Genomic DNA, 22370 nt, shown 5'->3' with positions numbered 1-22370 from the left:
TGAGGGACAGGGCCCTGACACCTCAGAGTACCAGCAGTGTGTGCTGATACAGCTGCCAGTCCCTTCCCAGGGGCTTTGCAATTAACAGGACAAGTGAAGGGATTAGTAAGGCACTAATAATAAATCTTTTGGATTAGTGAGCTCACCTGTGACATGAGGTTAGATGGGAGGTGCTGGCCACAGTCCTTTGTCCCTGGCCCTTGAGCAGCCAGAGTGGGATGCTGAAGCTGGCCAGGAGGGAGTGGAGCTCTTGCCTGCTGTCAGATCACAGCAACCTCTTGGTGAGAAGGGGACGTCTCCAGCCCCTGGAGCTGAGCTGTCTTGTACCAATGGTCTGCAATATTGTCCTCAGTGCAGTACAGCAGGGATCCACATCTCTCCAATACCTTCTACTGAGGGCTATGCCTCAGTGTAGCATAGAATACTCCTACAGCCTTCCAGGGAGGGCTCTGCGTTCTTGGAGAAGACTGACATGTTTAAAACCTCGTCAGAGCGTGTCTATTTTGGTGCACACACTCCTTTTGCTGTCACTGGGAGTGGTTCTGGGTTTATGAGTGTTCTGCACCACCAGCATCTCTATGGATGCATGAAACTGAACAGTATGGGGGCTGTCTCTCCCTTAGAGTTTGCTACCTGTGCTCTTAGCATGATATCAAGATTCATTAAATGTTCCCTATACACAAAACAAGCCTGTCCAGCTTCACATGAGCTGCATGAAACTGCAGAAGGAGCTCTGCACTTGCAGCCATTCCCTCTGCACTGACTGGACCTATCCAGAGAATCATTCCCTCAGCTGATCTCTGTGGGATCAGTTCAGCAATGATCTGTTAATGTGTCTGAACCTCCCTGCTCCACCACTCAAGCCTTAGGAGCTGTAGGATAGTGCTGTGTTAAAATGCAATGAGGGGAAAATCAGTAACACAGATTTCTGCAGGGACCAGAGGGCTCCAGAGTTTCAGAGTGGTGTTACAGGATTGTCAGTGCCCATACTCCAGATTGTGGTGGTTCTGTTTCTGGCCCTTGGCTGAAGCTGTTTTCCAAGAAAGGAAGCCTGCCAGGGAAGGAACAAGTGCCCTGTTAAAGGCTCCTTTTCCTAAGCACAGAAGGAAGCAGAGGTGTCTTTTTCTTCCAGATGCCATTATTGCATGATTCCAGGTTGCAGGCCAAGCTGAATTCAGGGCCCTTGTAAAGTAGAGGGGTGACTGTAAAATGGCAGGTGTGATCTTACTGAAATGCTCAGTGAATGGGGATATTTGCTTAGTGTTTGTGTTTTGAAAGACTTTACATTACCCCTTGTATTGTGTGCCTACAGCTGGACTCACGGGGAAAGGGATTTGTCCTCTGCCTGCATTTCTCATATTTCTGTCTGTTTCTGTAAGGAAGTTCTCTGGAATTGCAGTTAAAAGGTTGTTGCAGGAGGTGGAAGAACTAGGATGAAGAGAAAGTGTGTGTGTGTGTGCATTTCCAAGCAGAGCAAACCTCCTCTATCACTTCCAGAATAGCTATTTGTGACTTGAGCTTCCTTTCCATGGAAATGTCCTTACTGTGGCTTTCTCCAACCCAGATAACCAGTTCAGGATGTCCATACTGGAGCGACTGGAGCAGATGGAGAGGAGAATGGCTGAAATGACAGGCTCCCAGCAACACAAACAAGGAGTGGGAGGCGGGAGCAATGGGAATGGGAACAGTGGAACACAGGTGCAGGTATGAACCCTTCTGTGTCCAGACACAGCTTTATGCTTTCTTACCAGAGGTTTTTTTGTGAGGTGGGGTTTGGAAAGGGTTATAGTTTGTCCTAAGTGACAAGTCTGGTTTGTGGGTGTCTAACAGCAGCTGGTTTTTGGTCACATTTGCCACTGTCTCAGTACTTGTAGGAATGGAAGGCTGCCTGTTCAGGGCAAGCTGCAGCTCCTCTCAGTAATAGAAGCTTCTTTGAGCCAGGTTTCATAAACTCTTGGAGGTCTTTTACTCACCTAAGATAGCTCAGCTACTTTTGGAGGCATAAAATCATCAGGATGGCTTCTGTTGCAGTGTTGGAAACGACAAGGTTTAATAAAAGGCCAAAAAACAAACAGAGAAAAACCGAGCTAGGTGCAAGAGGTTCTCGCTTCTGCTAAAACACCTCACAAAAGCCATTAGTTTCTGTGTTCTCTTCTTTTTCTAGTAAATTGTTTAGATGGGACTTCTTGGCTTCTGTCTAATTAGCTATCCTTAAGTTTGAGGTGAAGTCCCCAAGGTCTTATGAGGTGTCTTTTTCACCTAATCGAGGAGAGAAACTTCTGGGCTTCTTTTTGAGGGGACAAAGGATAGTTTTGTCACTCAGTCAATGAGAGGCACATTCCCATTCCTCTCCGTGGTTAACTGGGATGTGTGTGGTGTTCCAGTGCGTTTCTGGGACTGGGACCCTGGGCAGCTGCTTTGAGAGCCGTGTGGTGGTGGTGTGTGAGAAGATGATGAGTCGCGCGTGCTGGGCGAAGTCCAAACACTTGATCCACTCAAAGACTTTCCGAGGAATGACCCTGCTCCATCTGGCTGCTGCCCAGGGCTATGCTACCCTCATCCAGACCCTCATCAAGTGGCGGTAAGACCCAGCCTTGGACTCTGGGCTGTCAGCACAGGCATGGCAGGAGCATCTATAAACTTTGCTCAGTCCACATTTCTGGGTGTCTTGTACAAAGAGCCAAGCCCTTGAACTCGTTCCCATGCCCTGATCTGATGGGACCTGTCTCTTGAGAGTTGCTGGATCTATCATGCTCTTCATGCCTGTGGTGGGGGCACTGTCTGTAGTAAATACACCTGTTGTGGGCATGTAGTAAATACATGTGTGTGACCTCTTCTCTGTGGTACAGAGCTTTGGATAAATCTGTGCTTAGACAATGATCCTGACATGGTTACAGAGCATCTTTCCCTCTCTTGTTTTCCCTGCAGCACCAAACATGCAGACAGCATTGATCTGGAGCTGGAAGTTGACCCTTTGAATGTGGATCATTTCTCCTGCACTCCTCTGGTAAGAGCAGGGTCTGAAACTTCTGAGAGAGTCTGAGGACACTTTGGGGAGTTCTTTCTGATGTGTCATTTTCCTGAAGTGTTTCACTCTCTGTAGAGTGGATGTTCCTGCTGTGTAAATGGTAAGGCATAGTGCTGTCAGCTTCCTGGCATTTTGTTGAGAGAGGGCACACAAAACAAAACTTTGTCATTGAGAAACACAAGGAAAGGAGACAGACAGATAGTTCTGGTTAGTGTTTTACATAGAATCTAGTCTCCACTATCAGGGTGTGAAAAGGACTTTACACACCTTCTTTCACATTGTCCTCTGTGACTGTTTAACTGTAGAGGTTGTAAAGTTATAAACTGTCTTGGTCTCTGGAGTCATGAAATCATGACTGAGAACTTAAACAGGCAAAAAGCCAAAACAGATGGAACCAGAACTGCCAGTTTACAACTTGAGTATTTATTTTATGGTTTCCAACCTTTGGTCCTGACTGCATGTTCCTGATCTCAGAGATTCCTTTGTGTATGAAGCTGTTCTGTCTCTGCAGTGATGTCAATGCCACTAAAAGAACTCAAAACAGAAGAAACCAAACTGTCAGCTTTATTTGTCAATTGGAGGTTTCTCTGTTGCAGGAGAGAATAGCATATATTCAGTCCCCTATGTTGGGTTGGGTTAGAACATTTATAAACATGATCTGCTGCCCTTGAGCACGTCATGGTTTTGTATCAGAAGAGTTTTTCCTTGAGCTGGGATTAACAAGACAGGAGAAGGCATGTCTCCAGTGGGTCATTACCTTTTCTTCTTTAGATGTGGGCCTGTGCCCTGGGCCACATGGATGCAGCAGTGGTGCTGTACAAGTGGGACCGCCGCGCCATCTCCATCCCCGACTCCCTGGGCAGGCTGCCCCTGGCCATCGCTCGCTCCCGGGGCCACGTCAAGCTGGCAGAGTGCTTGGAGCAGCTGCAGAGAGATGAGCAAACTCAGCTTGGGCAGAACCCCAGGATTCAGTGCCCCTCGAGCACAGACTCCAGCACAGAGAGCTGGGTGTCCCAGTGGCAGAGTGAGCTTGTTGCCTCTCAGGAGCCCCAGAAGGGAGTCACAGTGATTTCCAGTACAAACACAGGTAAAGCATCCATTCAGCTCTGTTTTGCTGACATTTAAGGTGTGAAAATGTGGGGGTGAGGAGCTCACCTGGGCAGCAGGTTCCACCTGTAGCCTTGCTGTCCATGATTAATTCTTTTCTGGTGCTGCATACACTTGCATAAGCATCAGGAGGAGGAGTGAATGCCTGCTTTGGAAACGCTTGTGTGTCTTAGGAGTGGCTGAGACAGTATCTTCCCTGGGTGGTTGTTACTCCCTTTGCACATCCTGTCAGGTGTCCATAGACCACACCACAAACTTTAGCCTGAGGCAGAAGCTGTTGATGTTCCTATAGCACTCGTGAGTTGCATGTTTAGTTTTGACCATTGATCTGTTTGTTTACAGAGCTGAGGCGGCCAAGATCAGAACCTTCCAGCTATTACAGCAGTGAGACTCAGAAAGATTACCCTGCACCCAAAAAGCATAAGCTGAGCCCTGAGTATTTTCAAGCCCGGCAAGAGAAGCTGCTTTCCACTGCACTGAGCCTGGAACAGCCAAGCATTAGGAAGCAGAACTCCAGCTCCAAGCAATCCTCCACTGAGACAATCAGCCCCAGTGAAGGGCTGAGGGACTATGGCCGGGAGCTCTCCCAGCACATCCCAGAAGTTACTGGGTACCGGGGCTCTGGCAGCCAAGCAGGCATCAAATGGAACCCAAAAGACATTTATATTGGTGTGTCTGCAGTGCAGGTGGCTGGGAGCCAGAAGGGGAAGGAGGCCGTGGCCCATCGGCTCCGCCAGCGGGAGCAGATGAATGTGTTGATGATGGCCGACAGGGAGATGGTGGATGCAGAACTCTTGTCCTACAGGGACAGCACAGGGGATGAGGACTGTTTACACCACATGGATGAACTGCAGGTAAACACACCCACACATACAAGATCAGCAGTCTCTGAGAGCGTGGAGGCTGCACAGAGGATCCTGACCTTGGGAAATTCCCATGGAAGACTCTAGAGGCTGTGAATTGTGCTTTGAGGAAGGAGGTGGTCACACAGTTAATGTACTTTCTTCCAATTTCAGTGCAGATATAAAGGCTAATGGTTAGCATTTAGGGTTGTACGTTTCAACAACGTACAGAATGCACAAAATTGTTTGCAGATGTGCAAGGAAAAAGGAAAAAGCAGAGCCTAATCACAGCAGTGCATGTGACTCAGGTGGCCCAATAGTCCTGTGGGAACTGGGCAGAAGTCCTTACAAAGACAGTGTGAGAGAGGTAGTGCTGTGGTTGCAGGTCTGGCCTCTGCACTTCAGAGGGAAGGAGGTAGGAAGAGTGGGGAGTGGAAGAGACAGTGGATTTGGGAGGAAGAATCCCACTAGGTATGGAATAGAGGAAATAAAAATATAACAGAAGCAGGAGAGATATATCAGATGTAGTCACAGGGAGAAAGATACTGTGGTTGTCTGAGCAAATGGGTAATGGGAACACAGCCTTACCTATTCTGCCTTGGCATCTCTGGGTGTTTTCTGGCTGGTGTAACATGGATGAAGCAGAGCATTGCAAAACAAGAAGAGTTCTTATTCTGAGTTGAAAATTCTTGTGAAACTTGCTGAGCTGAGGGATGCCATTCAGAAGGGTTCCTGACAATGTTTTGTCCCAAGATTTTAAATTTCTCTTGATGTCCCTTTATTGTTCTCATGCACTCTACTGCACATCTCAGCAAAAGAGTGGCAATGTTACTTTTCCTTTGGAAATAACATAGCAGTGACAGCTGTAGAGGGAGAGCCCAGAGACCTTTCTCCAGATCTTTTGGGTTCCCCATAAAGGGAAAAAGATGTCCAGAGAATATGAAACCCTGCAGTGCTTGGTCTGAAGAATCAGAAAATCAACTGAGCACTGGTTAATGGGCTTCACTCCACTGTTGAAACAAACAGTAGGTTTGGGCAAAACGGGGAATTCTGTCTAAAGCTGGGCTGTAACGTGGAAGCACAAGGCACCTTCTTTCAGGCAGCTAAAGTTTGCTGTTCCTTCCCCCTTGGCAGGTGAACATGATGACACTTGCAGAGCACATCATTGAAGCTACGCCTGACAGGATCAAGCGAGAGAATTTTGTGCCAATGGAGTCGCTGCTGGTGGAGAGGACAGACAGTGCTGCCATGAGCACCACCATGAGCTGGCTGGCCAGTTACCTTGCTGATGTTGATCACTTGCCCAGTGCTGCACAGATCAGGTCAGTGAGAGCTCTGAGGTTGGGTTTTGGTGTGGTGTGAGCACTAGGCAGCATGTTCTGACTCTTCAGCCTGCAGGTGCCAGTTCTCAGTGAGGCTCCGTTCTGGCCTTCCTGGCCCAGGCACACTCCTATGCTCAGATGTGTTGTTGCCAACACAGCTACAAATTCACGGAATGGAGTTTTCACTCCAGCACCACATCTGTGCAGTGCAGGACAGGCAGGCTCAGGGGTGTGGGATGTTGCTTGGAGAGAGAGACAGGAGCATAAACTTTTGTCTTAAACTCAGAAATGTTGCTGTCCTTCTCTGTGATGTAAACCCAAGTGCTTTGTAAGCCAATAATTCCTACTGTGATTGGTATTTCAGAAGTCTGTATAGTGAACCCCTGACCCCTTCTTCGAACACCAGCTTGAGCCCTGCAGGCTCTCCAATCAGTGAAATAGCTTTTGAGAAACCCAGCCTTCCCTCGGCAGCAGACTGGTCTGAATTTCTGAGTGCATCCACCAGCGAGAAGGTAGAAAATGAGTTTGCACAGTTAACTCTGTCTGATCATGAGCAGAGAGAACTCTATGAAGCTGCCAAACTCGTCCAGACAGTATTCAGGAAATACAAGGTATGTGGCTCAAATGTCCAGTGTCTTCCTTGATGGGTGTGTGTGAGAGAGAGAGAATAATTTGTTACTAACCAAAATGTGGGTAATATCTACTCCAGGGACAAAAATACGGTTTCTGTCATAACCTTTTCAATGCTTCTGACATTTGCTTGTTGATGTTTGCCCAACAAGTACTGTGTAGGAAGTGTGTAAGATGTGCATGCCATGCCATGCTGTGCTGTGACAGAGCAGCCCTCACAAAGCACATCCTCAAAATGTACAGTACCCTCTTGGGACTTTAGTGCTCACAGTGACCCTGAGATAGGTTAGAAAGTCTCTTTTGCCAGCCCAGCAGTCAAAGAAGGAGTCAGAACTCTTTAGTTCTCGTTCTCAAGGTTGTTTACTATTTCTTATTTATAAAATTCTTTCTCCTGGCCTGCCAAGGTCTGCTCAGCAGGACAGACAGAGGCACTCTGCCTGCTCCCAGGCAGTGTTATCTTTTTATATTAAAAACTACATGTACACTATTTACCATAACTTCCCAATACCTATCACCTATGTTAGACAGTGAGCTTCTACTCTAAACCCATCTAAAAGAAGAAGGAGAAAGGCTGGACACACCCAGATTCCTCCATCTTGCCCCCTGAACTCCCATTCTAAAAACCCAAAAAAATCTATTTTTTACTCCATGACAAACTGATTATTATTCTGCTTAGACTTTTGTGCCTTGCAGATCCTCATATAAGGTTGGCAATTTGCTCCATGGGTCATAATCAAAACCACAGGTGTCCTGGGTTCTGTGGCAAGGTCTCTGAGCCCCCTTGCAGGGGTTTTGGCAATCCAGGACAGTCAGAGGGATGTCCTGAATTCCAACAGTACCCCAGAGCTTCTGCTTAGTTGCCCATTAGGTGTAAAGATGCATTTTGAAGGTTTATTTCTTATGTGAGTTGACAGCAGAGGCATCTCCAGGAGATGCCTAGGCCTGAGTTGGAGCAGGCAGTGTTGACAGGAGAGGTTTTCCCTGCAAGCAGACAGGAGCCTGTGCTGGGTTTTGGTGCACTCTGCCTGATGCTGCTCCTTCCTCTGTCCCCACAGGGTCGTCCTCTCCGGGAACAGCAGGAGGTGGCTGCTGCTGTTATTCAGCGCTGCTACCGAAAGTACAAACAGGTAATCCAGAAAGTAAAATCTTATTAACCCATGTGAGTGCCATGAATGCACCCCTGCCCACCCCAACAGTGGGCATTGTCCCGCTGTTCCTCTCCTGTGCTTTTCAGCATGCAGTAATTAAATACCTTGCTCAGGCAAAATTGAAAAGGGAAGAAGATTTGTGTTCTGATTCTTAGTTTTGGAGGAAATCCTTAAATTTGTTTGTGATGATGTCTGTGGTTTTGCTGTGAGATGGAGGGCTGTGATGTATTCCATATTGGCCTTTGTGCATGCTACAGCCTGAGGATTCTCTGACTAGTTGCTTGCCAAATTTCATTGTGAAATTGAAGTTGGTTTTGCCTTTGATAAAGGTGAAGATGAAAAATAGGTTGTTTTATTTTGCACATACTAAACTTTTAAACTATGGGAAGTCACATGTTGTAGGTTGATGCAAGTTTTTCCAGGACTGAGACTGTTCTCCAGACTCTGGTTGGAGACGTGTTTTCAGGCTGAGTTCTCAACCCCAGAAAGAGAAGATACCTTTGCTTTTTGATTTTTGGTCAGGTTTTTTTGTTGGTGGTGTTTTTTGATTTTTTTTTTTTTTGTTTGGTTGGTTTGGGGTTTTTGTTTTGTTTCATTTTGGAGGTTTTTTGATTTGGTTTTGAGGTTTTTTTTTTGGTGAGGACTAGAGCCCACATTCCTCTTCACACTTTACCCTGCTAGACACGATCTGTCTAATGCCTGGCAGCATGGTAACAGAAAGGGAGGCAAGACACTCATGCTCTTTTACAGCCCTCAAAAACATTTGTTTGGGAAGTCTTTCTAGTGTTAGGTGACTGCATTGTGGTTCACATCCAACCCATCACATGACTTTCATTCTGGAGTGATGCTTCCTGTAGTAGGGAAGCTTAATTCCATTCAAAAACTGCTTGAAAATTGCTTTGTCTTGGATCCTGGAATCACTTCTTTCTGAAAGAAGATTGTTTGGGTCTTTTGGTTTGTTTTGCATTTTTATTTGCAGAACTAACATTAACTATGTATTTTTCTGTTTCTCCCCAAGCTTACTTGGATAGCCTTGAAGGTAATACAAATACAAACACTATTTTGGAAACAGTTCCCTCTGGGTCACTAATTGTCACACTCAGTATAAACAAGGAGAATCTGGCATTTTGGAGAAACATTTTAATAGTATCCAATAATAAATGCCTGTGGTTGAGAAATCAGTGACAAACCAGACTTTCTGGGAGTTTTGTAAGGACTGCTGTGCCACAGTTGCATCAGTTCCCATGAGCAGGGATGGGCTGAGCTGCTGGGAGGGATTTGCAGCAGTTTCCATAGGAGAGGCTTTAGTGCTCCTGATCAGCTGTCACTTACTGACTTTGGGGCATTTGGGGGGCACAGAACATTTATCCCACCTGTGAGCCAGTGTCCTCTGCATTCTGCTTGCCTGCTGAAGTATTTAGACCATTCACCTTTGAAATACCTGTGTGCTGAGTTCCTAAAACCAGCATCTCAGTAACGTTGCTGCTTATGCTGGAAGCACAGTTGTTGGTGCCACTGTAAAACTGTTCAGTCAGTAATTCTCTGCTGGAAAAATGGATTTCCCAGCTGTGCAACACCTTGGTCAGATTCTAGAGTCAAATGAGCTTTTCTCAGGGCTAGCAGGAGGCAAGGTGTGCTTTTCCTGGAGAGGATGTGTCCCTGGGGTGATGCTCCATGCACAGCTCCCCCTGCCCTGTGGGTTTGGGTCAGCTCAGAGCTGTTCTGTCACCACGAGTGGGCTGAGCTCTGGGCACTGAGCTCCCCAAGGCTTTCCTCTTTGGGGAGAAGCTCAGGTGACATCCCCACTGATCCCCTTTGCAGAGAGAAGAAAGGAACAAGAGAAGGACAGGGTGCAGCTACTCAGGGCTTAGAGCTGCATGCAGACATGGTGGGGTCTGGTCTGTGCAGTGACTGCTGATTTCTCTTCCCTGTGCCTTATTCCTCTGATCTGTCACTGCACTGAGCAGTGAAGGTTTGTGACTGCATTGGAACAGTCACAGCTCATGGCATGGTTTTGTATTTGAACCCTTCTGTTCAGGGGTTTCTAACTCAGCCACAGAAGTCCCATCTGGGCTCACACTTTGAAGGAAAACCATTACCAGCCCATGAGTGGACTTGTTTAAAACAGCAAATTTAAAATCACAATCTGATCCATTAATTAAAAAACGTTAAAAAGAAAAAAGAAGGAAACAGCAAAAAAAAAAAAAAATAGAAATTAATAATGGCAAAATATAACTGCTCCTAATGACTGCTTCAATTCCAAAAAGTGAAATTTGGTAAAAGGTTGTTTGTGATGATATTGGAGGATTTTTTGGTTTGGGGTTATATTGGGAGGGTTGTTTGTTTGCTTTTGGGCTTTTTTTTCCCAGTAGAGTGGAAAATACTGAGAAATGTTAGGACATTGCCCTGTACAGGGCAGTAGCTGCTACTCATCTGTCTGATAAAGTGAGCAGAAAGTAAAGCTGATAAAATATCCAGGAACAATAGACACATCATTTTTGAAAGTATTAAAACTATTTAAACTTAGAAAATAAGATCAGCAGACACTGAAAACCTCTGTTATAGTAGCATAAATGCAACTTCTATACATAATTCTTCTTTTCCATCTTAAAAAGGACTTCAAAATATTCATGAATGCACATGGTTTCTGTTAAGTGGTCATCACCTTGCATGCTGTCAGAGGAAAAGGATGTAGAAGAAAGATTTTCTTTTTAAGAGTTTGTGCCTGCTTTACTGGGAATCACTGGGCTAGAAATAATAATAATCACAGTGCTGGATGGAATTTGGATAGTGTGTGACTGCTCATGCAAATTTGTGAGTTCATTGGATGCTTGTTACAGATTTCAAATGAGATTGCATTTTGTCTGTGTCTTAGGCTCAGTATTAAACTTACAACTGTTGTGGTTTTGGGGGTTTGTTGGGGTTTGGTTTTTAAGATGGGGACAGACATTTGGTGCAATAGGACAAGTGGTAATAGTTTCAGACTAGAAAGGGAAGTATTCAGATTAGATACAAGGAAGAAAGACTTTATAATGGGGCTGGTGAGTCACTGGCACAGGTTGCCCAGAGATGTGGCAGATGCCCTGTCCCTGGAGACATTCAGGAGCAGGCATGGGGCTCTGAGCAGCTGGATGGGGCTCTGAGCAGCCTGTTCTCCTTGAAAATGTCCCTGTTCATATTGGTGGAGTTGGTCTAGATGACCTTTAAATATTCTTCCCAGTGCAAACTATTCTATGATTCCATTAATCCAATCAAACTATTCCACAGGCAGAAAAACAGCTGTTTCCTTGATGCAGACTAAGTTCTGCCCCTAATCTCACAGTTGTTCCAGTTTGCTGTCATCATTTCCTTATGGGAATAGATACTTCATTAACTTCTCATCACATCTTAGTGGCTCAAGAGTATTTCACTGTAGGAACCTGCTCCTTTTTGGTCCGGCTGGATGGGGCTCTGAGCAGCCTGATCTCCTTGAAGATGTCCCTGTTCATGTTGGGTGGTTGGACTAGATGACCTTTAAAGATTCTTCCCAGTGCAAACTATTCTATGATTCCACTAATCCAGTCAAACTATTCCACGGGCAGAAAGACAGATTGCTGTTTTCTTGGTGCAGACTAAGTTCTGCCCCTAATCTCACAGTTGTTCCAGTTTGCTGTCACCATTTTTTGCACCATTCCCAGTCAGGGAATAGATAACTCATGAACTTCTCATCACATTTTAGTAGCTCAAGAGTCTTTAGCTGTAGGAACGTGCTTCTTTCTGCTCCTACCGGGATGCCTCAGCTTCTCTCTGTTTCTGTTGTAGTATGCACTTTATAAAAAGATGACGCAAGCTGCCATTCTTATCCAGAGCAAATTCCGAAGTTACTACGAGCAGAAGAAGTTCCAGCAGAGCCGCCGGGCGGCGCTGCTGATCCAGCAGTACTACCGCAGCTACAAGGAGTGCGGCAAGAGGAGGCAGAACCGCCGGGCAGCCACCATCGTGCAGCAGAAACTCAGGTGAGCCCCGGCTGAGGATGCTCTTGGCGTCTTTGTGTCTTGCTTTGGTGCTGTGCTTCACAAAGGCCAGTGGGAAATGCAGCGTGGTTTGTTGGCACTGACGTATTGTAGAAAAATCCTTTTGCCAGGATCTTTTCTCCTGGGAAGCTTCAGCTTCTCCATGTTTTGCTACTTTGGAATGTGATTTGGAGAGTTGTTTACCCAGCATGTGAATTGTTTTTACTTGATGACCAATAACAGCCAGCTGTCGAGGCTGTGAGCAGTCACAAGGTTTTATTATTCATTCTTTGTTAGCCTTCTGATGTCTCCTTTCTTTTGTATAGTTTTAGTATATAATTTTCTTTTAATATAATATATATCATAAAATAATAAATCATCCTTCTGAAACATGGAGTCCAGATTCTCATCTCTTCCCTCGTCCTGGGGACCCTCAAACACCACCACAGTTTGTAGGATAATTATTCTTGCATTTAGTAGTGTTCTCCCCAGTTTTGCCTGCACTTCAGTGTTGGGGTTTTTTGTGTTTAGAAGCAGTCTGCTTACCAAGAAGCAGGATCAAGCTGCTCGCAAGATTATGCGGTTTTTACGACGCTGCCGCCACAGGTATGACACTGTCTTTTGGTATCTGCCCTTCCTTAGAGCACTGTGACAATACCCAAGTGTGTCTGCAATGAGTGCAATGTAAATATGATAGAACCAGCTCACTACAGATCTTAAAGAACAAAGCTGAGCTGTTTCCATGATGCGCTGTAAAAAATGAAATTTTTTATTTAGTACTGTTGCTGAAAGAGGATTGAGTACAGCTCCATTGCTTATAATGTAGAACAGCCCAGGTTGTTTGACTTTAAAAGCTGGATTTGAGAAAGTCTAAAAAAAAAATCATGTTAAATCATAGCAACAGCTTCTGAGTGCCGCCCAAAGCATTCAGGGTATGTGGGAAAGTGCAAAAAGTGATGACAACTGGTGTGTGCTGGAAATGCCTTTAGTTTGGACACAGAATCATTTGGTTGGCTCTCCTCAAGTGTGTGTTCTCTTCAGTGTGGGCAGGTGGGATGTGACACAAGAGCAGCACAAGATATTTCACATCAGCCACTCCACCAGCATGGAAGCAGCACAGGCTTGCCAGAGTGCTCCCCTGTGCCAGCCCTGCCACACCAGCAGGGTGTTTGCTGTGGGTTTTAGCTTAAAGGATCCCCTATGTGATCAAGTTGCAAACTGAGACTTTGCCTAGACAGTGGTGAATCCTGAAATTCTGACTCTCCCCCCTCCATTCTCACTACCCATGCATTTCATCCACTCAGGTCACACCTGATGCATTTTGAAGCATGTTTAGTTCAGTCAAGTGACATTTAACAAGGAGAGCTCTTAGAGGCATGTGATAGACTCCTGATTTTAGAAACAGACTCAGTCCTTATTACAGGATTTCAAAGCTTCACTATGTAGGACGTCAGTATGGCTTGTGCTGTGGAAGTACATCTTACCTGCAGGTTCAGTGGGAATTAGCATGTGTGGACAACAAAGAGGGCTTTGTAGTTCCCAGGCTGATTCCAAACAGCCACAGTCATTGATGAAGAAACACAAGTGGCTTCCCTCTTTCAGCAGGGCATAAGGAAGAGACCAAAGTGGTTGTTTTGTTGTGTTTGCTGTGCAGCAAGTCCTGGAGGTTCAGAACTTCTGTGTCCTCTCAGATCTGTTTGAGGGGAGAACCATGTGCCAAGTTTCCATCCATGGGGTCTCTGGGGCCAGCCTGAGAGCCAGCTCAGACCCAGCCCAGGGAATGTGGAACCCCCAGTGTCCCACCAGCACCCAGGATGTGCCATACACTCCAAACAGGGCTCAGTTAAGACTCCAGCTGTTGAGTAACACAATTCTGCAAGGCTTAAATTGCCCCTGATTCCAGCAGTTCTTGACTTCAGCTCATTGCCTTCCTCTTTCTCAGTGTCTCCTCTTCCCTTTGCAGAGAGACCCTGCTCATCTGCACCCAGGGTCAGTCTCCTCTCTCCAGCAGCACAATCTCTGCTCTGGGCATCCCTGCAGGAGGGGTTCAGCTCTTGGGGAGTTCCAGACAGAAATTCAGGAGCAGGGGGGATTCTCTGTCAACATCACACTGTGCAGTGCTGGAAGTTCTGCAGCAGTGCAGTCCTGTCCCATGTCCATGTTTGTTACCACTTGTGGTTGCTCAGGAATTCAATCCTGGTTCTTGGCTAGGATGCAACAAAAGGAAAAAGTGACTTGCCTCCACTGAAGATGTTAACAGTGTTTCAAAACTGCCTTGTTTTACCTTCTGAAATAGAAATGATCACAGGGTCATGGTTGCATGTTTTCTCCAAGCAATCATAAGAGTTTCAAATTGTGTTAATGTAACTATTATTAGTAATTGACTAATTAGAACAGGAGCATTGTGGCATTGGTAAATGCTAAAAGTGAAAGCAAGACTTAGCAAAATAACAAAACCAGCATTCAGAATCTGCTTGAAAAATACATAAATTTAGCAGATTCGTAGAACTGCTTAGAAATGTGACAGGTTTGAGTCTCATTCCCCATTTTCCAAGTTTCCAACAGTGTGCACTTCATGCTCTGCACACTTGGGCTGCATCTGTGTTCCTTTAGTGTCTCACAGACCCTCAGGCTCCTGTGGCTGCTGGAGCCCCACAGGGATCTGGTGCCTCTGCTCTCTCATTCAGTGACAAACACTGTGCAAACCAGGTTCTTGGAGCTTTATTACACAGGATTTTGAAGACAAATCAGAAGCCTTTTGCTTGTGTAAACAACTGTAAAGGAAAATATAAATCCTGGAAATTACACAGATCATCTACTCAATAGAACAGAGCTTCACTTGCTGCAGTATCTCAGCTGACTCAGACTGACCTGTTCATTTCTTTGCTCCCTGTTCTGAGGAGCAGATCCCTGTGCTTGCCCTGGCACAGCCATGTTCTGGTGAGGGCACCCACCTCCATTCCTTCCCAACCCTCTCTCTTGGCTGCCTTGTGGTGCAGGTACACTGGGGTGCCAGGTGGAATTGCTTCCTTCTCACCTGCTCTTCCTCAAGCTTTCTGAATTTTCTTTGTGTCTCAATAACAACGTTGTTCCTCCCTGCTTGATTTTCTTGCTTACCTCTTCCTAAGGAGAGAGTAATAAAGCTTAGGATGCTGAGTTTCAGATCACCTCTGTGAAAGCTTCCTAATTATATCCCTTCATTCTCCATGTGACTCTCACACAGGGTACAGCTGATGAGGATGGGCTGGTGCTTGGGCTCAGAGCCCACACTCTCTTTCTGCTGGTTGAAATCTCGTTGCAGTCTCCTCCTGTATCATTCCAAATCAGCACATTGCTGCTATAAACAAGAATTTAACAAAGCCCCCAGTCTCCAGAAAGAAACACTTCAGCCCTCCAAGCTCCTCAACATCCAGGGGTGAGCCATAGCAGCTAGTACCTAATGTTAGTTAATGCTCTGTGGTATAAAAACGGCACTGTGGAGCTACTTTTGAAACCACAGTGCCTTGTTAGTGCAAGGGATAGAAATGACAGCTATTTTTGGAAGATCTGAGGGAGTGAGAGAAAAGAGAGCATGCACAGGAATGTCAAACAAACAGGATCTTGTAACAGATTTCTGCCAGTTGATGGAGCTGGGGGAAGAGGCTGCAAAAGCCAGTTGCAGTCTGTTGTGAGAGAGTGAGCTAAGTGAGAAGGCAGAAAATGCTTAAAGTTCAGAAACTCAACCTTTGAAAACTGGAATGGTTTAACCTAGGCTTTGGCCATGAGCAAATTCTGTTGCTGAGCCAAAAAATTACTCTCAAGAGTTTATTCTGTAGCCTTTAGGTGAGATTTATTCAGGGTTTCCCCAGGTCTGCTTGGTGGGGTTTTATCCTGTTTAAAATTGATCAAAGTCTACTTTAAACCAATTATGAGTACTGTTTGTCTGCTTGCATTCAGAACAGCTTAAATGGTCCTCTTGTCCTATTTTGTTTAATAACTTTTTGGCACAAAGGCTTAATATCTCAAATGTGATTTTGATCACCTTGAGGATCTGATCTCCTGAATTTAATGTTTGCTGCCTACCAGAAGTTATTTCAGGTGTTTTGGGAGAGTTGATGAGAGGTTCTGCAGTTGGAGCTCTGAGTAGTGGATGCACAGATGTTGATGAAAATCAGAAAATACATAAAAAATCCATGAAAATCAGTAAGTTTTAGTTGAATGTACCCTTAGAGAAGATACTGGAGCTCTAGTAGCTGAATGTCATGGAGACATAAGGGATCATTCATCAGCAGGAGTCATTCTGACTGTCAGACATGTATTGTTTCCTTTTGACTTTGAACAAAACCCCCCATATTTATCCATCTATTGTCATATTCTCAAAAATCTAGTGAAAAACATGCATCAGCATAACATGGTATCAACATGCTCTGTCACAGAAGGGGTTTTTATTGAGAATGAAACAGAAACTTCCTGGCTTCCCAGGAGAGCTTCACCCATCTTCCCATGGTGCCCAAAACTGTCAGCTTGTACTTGACTAAATTCCAGGCCAGAGCTTGCCCCTAACAGCTGCCTCCAGGCTCACTGTCCTGAGGCAGAACCAAAGCTTTGCATAGTTAATAATTTTGGAAAGGCTCCACCTACTTAGTGATCCCCAGATGTGACAAATCTAGAGCTGCAAGGAAATCCAGGAGCTCCAGTGGGTTTGGAATTGCTGAGCTGAGTTCATGTATGGTAAAGCCAGCTTGCTTTGGGAAGGTAACCTCCTATTTCCTGTTCTTTCTCTGATTTGTAGGAAACTTTTACTCTTCTGGGGGATATCTAAACCATTGCTAAGATGGAATTATGATCTGCAGTGTTTTCTGTGGAGTAGCATTTGGGATGAGATGGAAAAGAGGTGATGCTGCCAGGGGAGGCAGGATGCAGTAGAAATGCCACGGGAATGACAGTGTTGGGTTTTTTCTACTTGCTTATAACTTTCTGCCCTAAAGCACCTAAACACAGGACACTTCCCTGGCAAAGAGGAGTCCCTAGGCAGGAGTGGGAAGGGTTCTTTCTCTCCAGGCAAGCAGAAGTGCTGTCTCCTCCTCCCTGAAGTGAAGCTCTGGGTAAGGTATGGTTGTTGCCATGTGTGTCTAATGGCTCTTTGGTATTGTTTTGCACTCTAAAGCCCTCTGGTGGACCATAGGCTGTACAAAAGGGTGAGTGTAGCTGCCTGCTAGCCAGTTCCTCTCTTCCATTTTAAATATATATTTGCTTTCTGCTTGCTTGCATGGGGCTGTGGCCGAGATATGCCAGTAAGTTTCACCTCCATTAATTCTATGAAAGAATCTTTAATAAACTAACCCTACTGCAATGACTAACACTGCTGCTTTTGTAACAGGACAGAGCTCTGCAGTAGATGTTACCAGTGCATGAATGTGTGAAAAAGGACATGTATATTCATCATGGGCATGCTCAGATGGCATTGTTGGTGGGGGATTTTTTCAGTATCCAAAATGGCTGTGAGTGGATGTTGGAATTTGACAGGGTCTGCACTCACACACTCAGTGAACTCTGTTGTCATGGGCTGCAGCAGCATTCAGGGTAGATCATAGGAAGCTGCACTGCAGGTGCAGCCTACTCTAAATGAGGATTTATTTCTGCAGAAGAGCTCCTCACACTGCTCTTCACTCCCAAAGGTGGTTAAGCACCAGTTTATCTTCCATAAGTTGATCTTTGGTAAGTTACATATCTGGTTCCATTACAGGGCCAGCTTTTTGACAGTTGTTTATCTCATTTATTGATCCACATATTGGGAAGGAAAAAAAAAAATCAAGTGAGGATGCTGTAACTGTGTTATAGTAAGTGCCAGGAGAGCATCTGTTGGGAGTCTCATTCTCAGCATGAAGAGCCCCCTCACCTGTGTGCTCAGTCATGTTAGTGGCTGGGTGGGTGTGGGACAGCAGCCTGGCAAGAGGTGGTGTTGCCTGGAATCAAAAGAAAAGCTTTCCAAACAAGATTAAAGGGCTAATACAAAGAGCAGTTCTTTAATGAAAGCATTCAGGTGCAGAAAACATAGGTAAGAGCATGTGTGGTATAGGATTTGTACAGTTTTTATAAGGCTAATTAATTAGTGTATCTAGCAGGCAACTCCAATGGTTTCCGCCCTACCATTGGAGTGTCTCCAGGAGGTTCTTTGCCCTGTATCTTGTTTTGACTCTCAAATGCTGCTGCAAAACAAGATGTCCTTGTTCTTTTCTTGAAAACAAAACTAAGTAGAATTTCAGGAGTGTGACATAATGTGTTAAAAAGGGTTAGCTATTGAACAGCTAAGAAAGTGCTAGAAACTATAAAGCTGTATATTAGAAACCTACAAAGCTACAAGTACGTGAAAAAGCTACAAATCTTTAGGTATCAGTAGGAGAATTCCTGTGACAGGTTTCTCAAGGCATGTGTCTCAAGTGCCAGCAAGCTGCTCTGTTCCATCTCACACCTGAGAGTTTGTTAGGGCAGCAAGGTTTTTTGTAAAAGAAAACTGCTGCCAGAAACTTCAACATTTGTGTGCTTATTGCTCCTGTTTTCAGCCAAGAGAGTGGTGGCCTGGACCCTCGTGTCCATGCAATGTTGTAAAAATAAAACTGCATTGTTGATGACCAAGTTTCATTGACTTGGAGTTGCAGAGATCCTTTTCAAGACTCAAGAGTGAGAGCATTAATTGAGCCTGGGCCTGCTGCAGACACCATTATTTGTTTAACTATTTATGCTAACAAAGGAGCAGCTAATGACATTTGTTTCCAAATTATGACTGCTGTGCTACCATTTTTTGTTGTGTGTTCTCATTTTTTTACAAGTTAAAACTTGGAGTTTTTACTAATAACAGATGAAGTAGGAATTGGGTGAAATAGGGCAAAGGCCCAGATGTGCCCTGAGGGCAGGGGCTGCTGCCAGCAGAGGCCAGTTGTCAGTGTTGGAGGAGAAATTATTTACTTTTAAGGCTTTGTGTATGCGACAGCATATGAGAAATTAGCAGGAAGCAGATTCTGGATGTTTGGTAGCATTTGCAGGTTTTGCCTGGGATGACCAATGATTGTGATGGATGGGGAAATGGGGTGCAAAAAGTAAACTGTGAGCTATCTCAGTGTGTACTGGCTGCTGATCTGCCAAAGTAAGTCTGTAATGGCAAAAGTTCTGTGCTGCTTTTCCTTCTGGCAGCACCCTGTGTGTGGGTGTGTGTTCTGGAGTGCACAAACACCAGGAGTGTGCCCAGGGCTGCTGATGGGCACAGGCTGGCACAGCCCCCCCCGCTCAGGGAGTGCCTGCAGGTGTGTTTGTACTACACAAATTGGGTGTTTCCTGCACATGTGCTGTTGGAGTGTGCAGAGAAATGATTGCAGCATTTGCTCCTGGGTTTCAGCTTTAAAACTTTCCAAATTGAGTGATTTTTTTTTTCCCCTGGATTTATTTGAGTGGCATTAGACCAGGATCAGTAAAGAGGAAGAGGCGGGAGATTTTACTGGCTGACTCTTGTGAAATGAGACTTGGTATCCTTCTGCAGCAGAAATTAAAATATATTTTAGGGGGAAAAACCCAGTTGCTGTTGCCTTTGAGTAACAGTTTTCATCTCAAGGAAACCTGCTTTAGTAGAGAGATTTCAGCTACTCACCATGCCCCCCTACACAAAAGTTTGCCTTCATTTTGGTCAAACCATGCTCTGTAATCGCCTGCAAAAGAGAGTTTTGCTCCAGGTGTAGAGGTGAACAAACTGCACAGCTGCCTGCAGTGTGCCCCTTTGTGCCCTGCCCTTGGCAGGAGATGATCTGAGGAGATCACAAGGAGTGAGTCTTTGCCATCTCAAGGGGGATGACAGGTCAAACAAAACTTCTGTCCTCTGTGGGGCAGAACAAGTGCACTTGTTACCCATGATAATGAGTAATAAAACCTGCCTTCATTCACCTTTCATGTACAATAAGCCCCCTTGCCCCACCATGCTCTCACAGTTTAATTAAATGCTGCTCTCTCCACTTTTGAGGAGTTGTGTGTAGCATCTGAAGTAATTTCTGTGGTAAGTACACCTGCATTTCATACCTGAATAAACAACATCTGCTGTGTTTTGTTGTTCTCTGCATACTTTTGCCTCTTTTGGCATTTTAGCACCAAACCTTTTCCTACTCCTGTGCATCTAGGACTTGTATTTTTAATGTGGTTTTAATCTGTGCAGTGCAGCAGAGATTGCATTGAGGTTCCTGGTTTCTTGCCTCTCTTAGTAAGATGGAGAATAGGGGAAAATTTCAAGGGGTAGGAAAGTCCCATTTGTTTGAGTCCAGGACAATGTGTGAAAATGTCATGTTGGGATATGCATCACTGTACCTGCAACAAAAGTTTTCAAAGTAATTTCTTTTTTCATTTCCCTCTTGCAGGGGCTGACTGTGTTTGGAGCTCAGATGTGTGTATTAAATTGCAGACTGCATGCTCTGGGGTGTTGTTCTTATTGGGCCTTTCTGTCTTTTTTGTTTTGCTGCCTAAATGAGGTATCTGGAAAAAGGCAAGATCTCCCTTGTCTTAAATATCCCACAGGCTATATCAGCTCTCAGAGCAACAGGTAAAACTCAGCAGCCAGCCTTCTCTGGCTCTTGCACCCTGTCCTGTGAACTGATCTTCAGCATTTGGATTCATTCAGCATTTCCTTGGCTGGGCATTACAGAGTCACTCTGACGGAGCAGCTTTGTGTTATGCTTTACACATGGAGCCATCCTTTGCTGAGACCTTCTCTGAGCAGGGCTGGTTCATGTGCTGAGAGCCTGTCCAGGACTGGGAGGGCATGGGGAGAGGAGCTGCCACTTGCTGGGGCTGTTGCTTTCTACATTGCTTCAGCACATGGTGATGCACCCCTGTACACTGTCCAAGTGAGCAACACGGTGTGAGGGGCAGAAACTTTGGCTGGCTGGAGCAGTTTGGGATCCAGGATGTATCTCCCAAGGGTCAGGGTTCAAAGCTCATGTTTGAAATCATCTTCTCTTCCCTTTGTGTATGTCAGCATCACGGCTGTGATTTCAGACCCCTCAGGTCATCTCTATTGCACGTGCTTTCTCCTTCCATCTGCTCTTCAGCTCTTGCAGAGGGAATAACTTTGTGCCTTAGAAGTGCTTATTGTCTGGAGAATGTTATCTGGGGAAGTGTTCAAGGCTTCATCAGTGCAAAATCAGCTGTACAGTCAAAACCCAGTTCTGTGCATGGTTTCAGAGCTGCTGGAATAGTTTGGTGCTTTTTGTTTGGAGAGCTGCAAAAGTCAGGGCCTCTTTCCCATTCTGGGCATCACTTGAGCTGTCCTGGCTCCAGCCCTCATTCAGCTCTCCCAGAAGTGATCCAAACCAGCCTGACAGAGCTTGTAGACTCCTGGAGAGGTTTGCAACCATCCAGCAGCACCTGGCCTGCTGCTGTCACTTCCATTGCCCTCATTTCCTCTGCTGTTTAAAAAAAATAATCTCCCTGCAAGTCTACCAAACTGGGGTGAAACATCTTCTCTAAGAACATTTCTTTCTGCTGTTCAATTCTGTAAATCCCAGTAGTGTTCTTTTCCTTGCAGCAGTTTATTAATGCTTATAACTGCAAATGCTACACTTTGGTTCTCTTCCCTGCCTCAGTTTAAGACTGGAAAAATGTTAAGCAAAGAAGATTGCCTCATAACATGAAGGCAGTGCTATGTTGTTCACTTAAAATCTCTCCTAGCAGCGCTTTCTATTCTCTAGGGTCTTAATTTGTCCAAAATTCTTCCCTGGTCAACCTGTATTTTTTAACTGCAGTTGGAATTTTGAGGGTTCATTACTCTGAGTATTAACGAAGAGGAAATACCACTTCCTGCTGTTGTTGTAATCAAATCAAGTGCCACTGAGTGGGGAACTAAAGAAGAGTTAAGAAAAGACTGAAAGGACTTCTAAGACACAGGAAAAGTTGCAGTGCAGGCTATGCAAGAAAGAATTGGTTCAAGACAGTTATTTTTAGGTTCTCTTGACAAAGCATTTCAGATAATGATTACCTTGGTGCATGCTCTGGTTCTGGCACCTCCTGTTTGTCATGGTTTGAGGAAGCAGCGTGAGGTTCACAACAACACCTCAGAGCTTCCCAGTGACACTCTGGCCATGCACTGGTTCCATTTTTGGTACCATTTGGAGGAATTTCAGTTCATTTGTCTGTGCCTGCTGCAGAGCCCATGGTGAGCCAAGGAGAAGGAGGAACTTCCCTGGCATCCCAGGGCCAGCTCTGGAGAGAGGAGGAGAGGCTGAGAGCTGCAGACTGCAAGTTTCCATATCTACCAGCAGTGTGTTAATGGAATAAAGGACTCCCAG

The 22370-nt window shown here is 45.2% G+C and overlaps 1 protein-coding gene across 10 annotated transcripts in view; it reads left to right on the top strand.

The window, feature by feature from the left end:
- Positions 1-22370, top strand: part of CAMTA1 (calmodulin binding transcription activator 1) — a 241455-nt gene that overhangs the window by 211712 nt on the left and 7373 nt on the right. For 5 of the 10 annotated variants that reach the window (XM_058039294.1, XM_058039299.1, XM_058039301.1 and 2 more), the window contains 12 exons: positions 1565-1704; positions 2385-2581; positions 2929-3007; positions 3800-4115; positions 4478-4989; positions 6112-6299; positions 6664-6910; positions 7985-8056; positions 9096-9116; positions 11879-12072; positions 12601-12675; positions 17216-17246. In XM_058039294.1, the coding sequence (XP_057895277.1) occupies positions 1565-1704; positions 2385-2581; positions 2929-3007; positions 3800-4115; positions 4478-4989; positions 6112-6299; positions 6664-6910; positions 7985-8056; positions 9096-9116; positions 11879-12072; positions 12601-12675; positions 17216-17246 (2072 nt within the window). Of the gene's footprint in view, positions 1-1564; positions 1705-2384; positions 2582-2928; positions 3008-3799; positions 4116-4477; positions 4990-6111; positions 6300-6663; positions 6911-7984; positions 8057-9095; positions 9117-11878; positions 12073-12600; positions 12676-17215; positions 17247-20444; positions 20627-22370 lie in introns of all 10 variants that reach the window. The other 5 variants (XM_058039304.1, XM_058039297.1, XM_058039295.1 and 2 more) reach the window with 5 other exon arrangements.

This window comes from Melospiza georgiana, chromosome 22, assembly GCF_028018845.1.
Source record: "Melospiza georgiana isolate bMelGeo1 chromosome 22, bMelGeo1.pri, whole genome shotgun sequence".
Lineage (NCBI taxonomy): Eukaryota > Metazoa > Chordata > Aves > Passeriformes > Passerellidae > Melospiza > Melospiza georgiana.
Note: the sequence above shows the minus strand (reverse complement) of the source record. Positions and strands in the feature narration are given on the sequence as shown.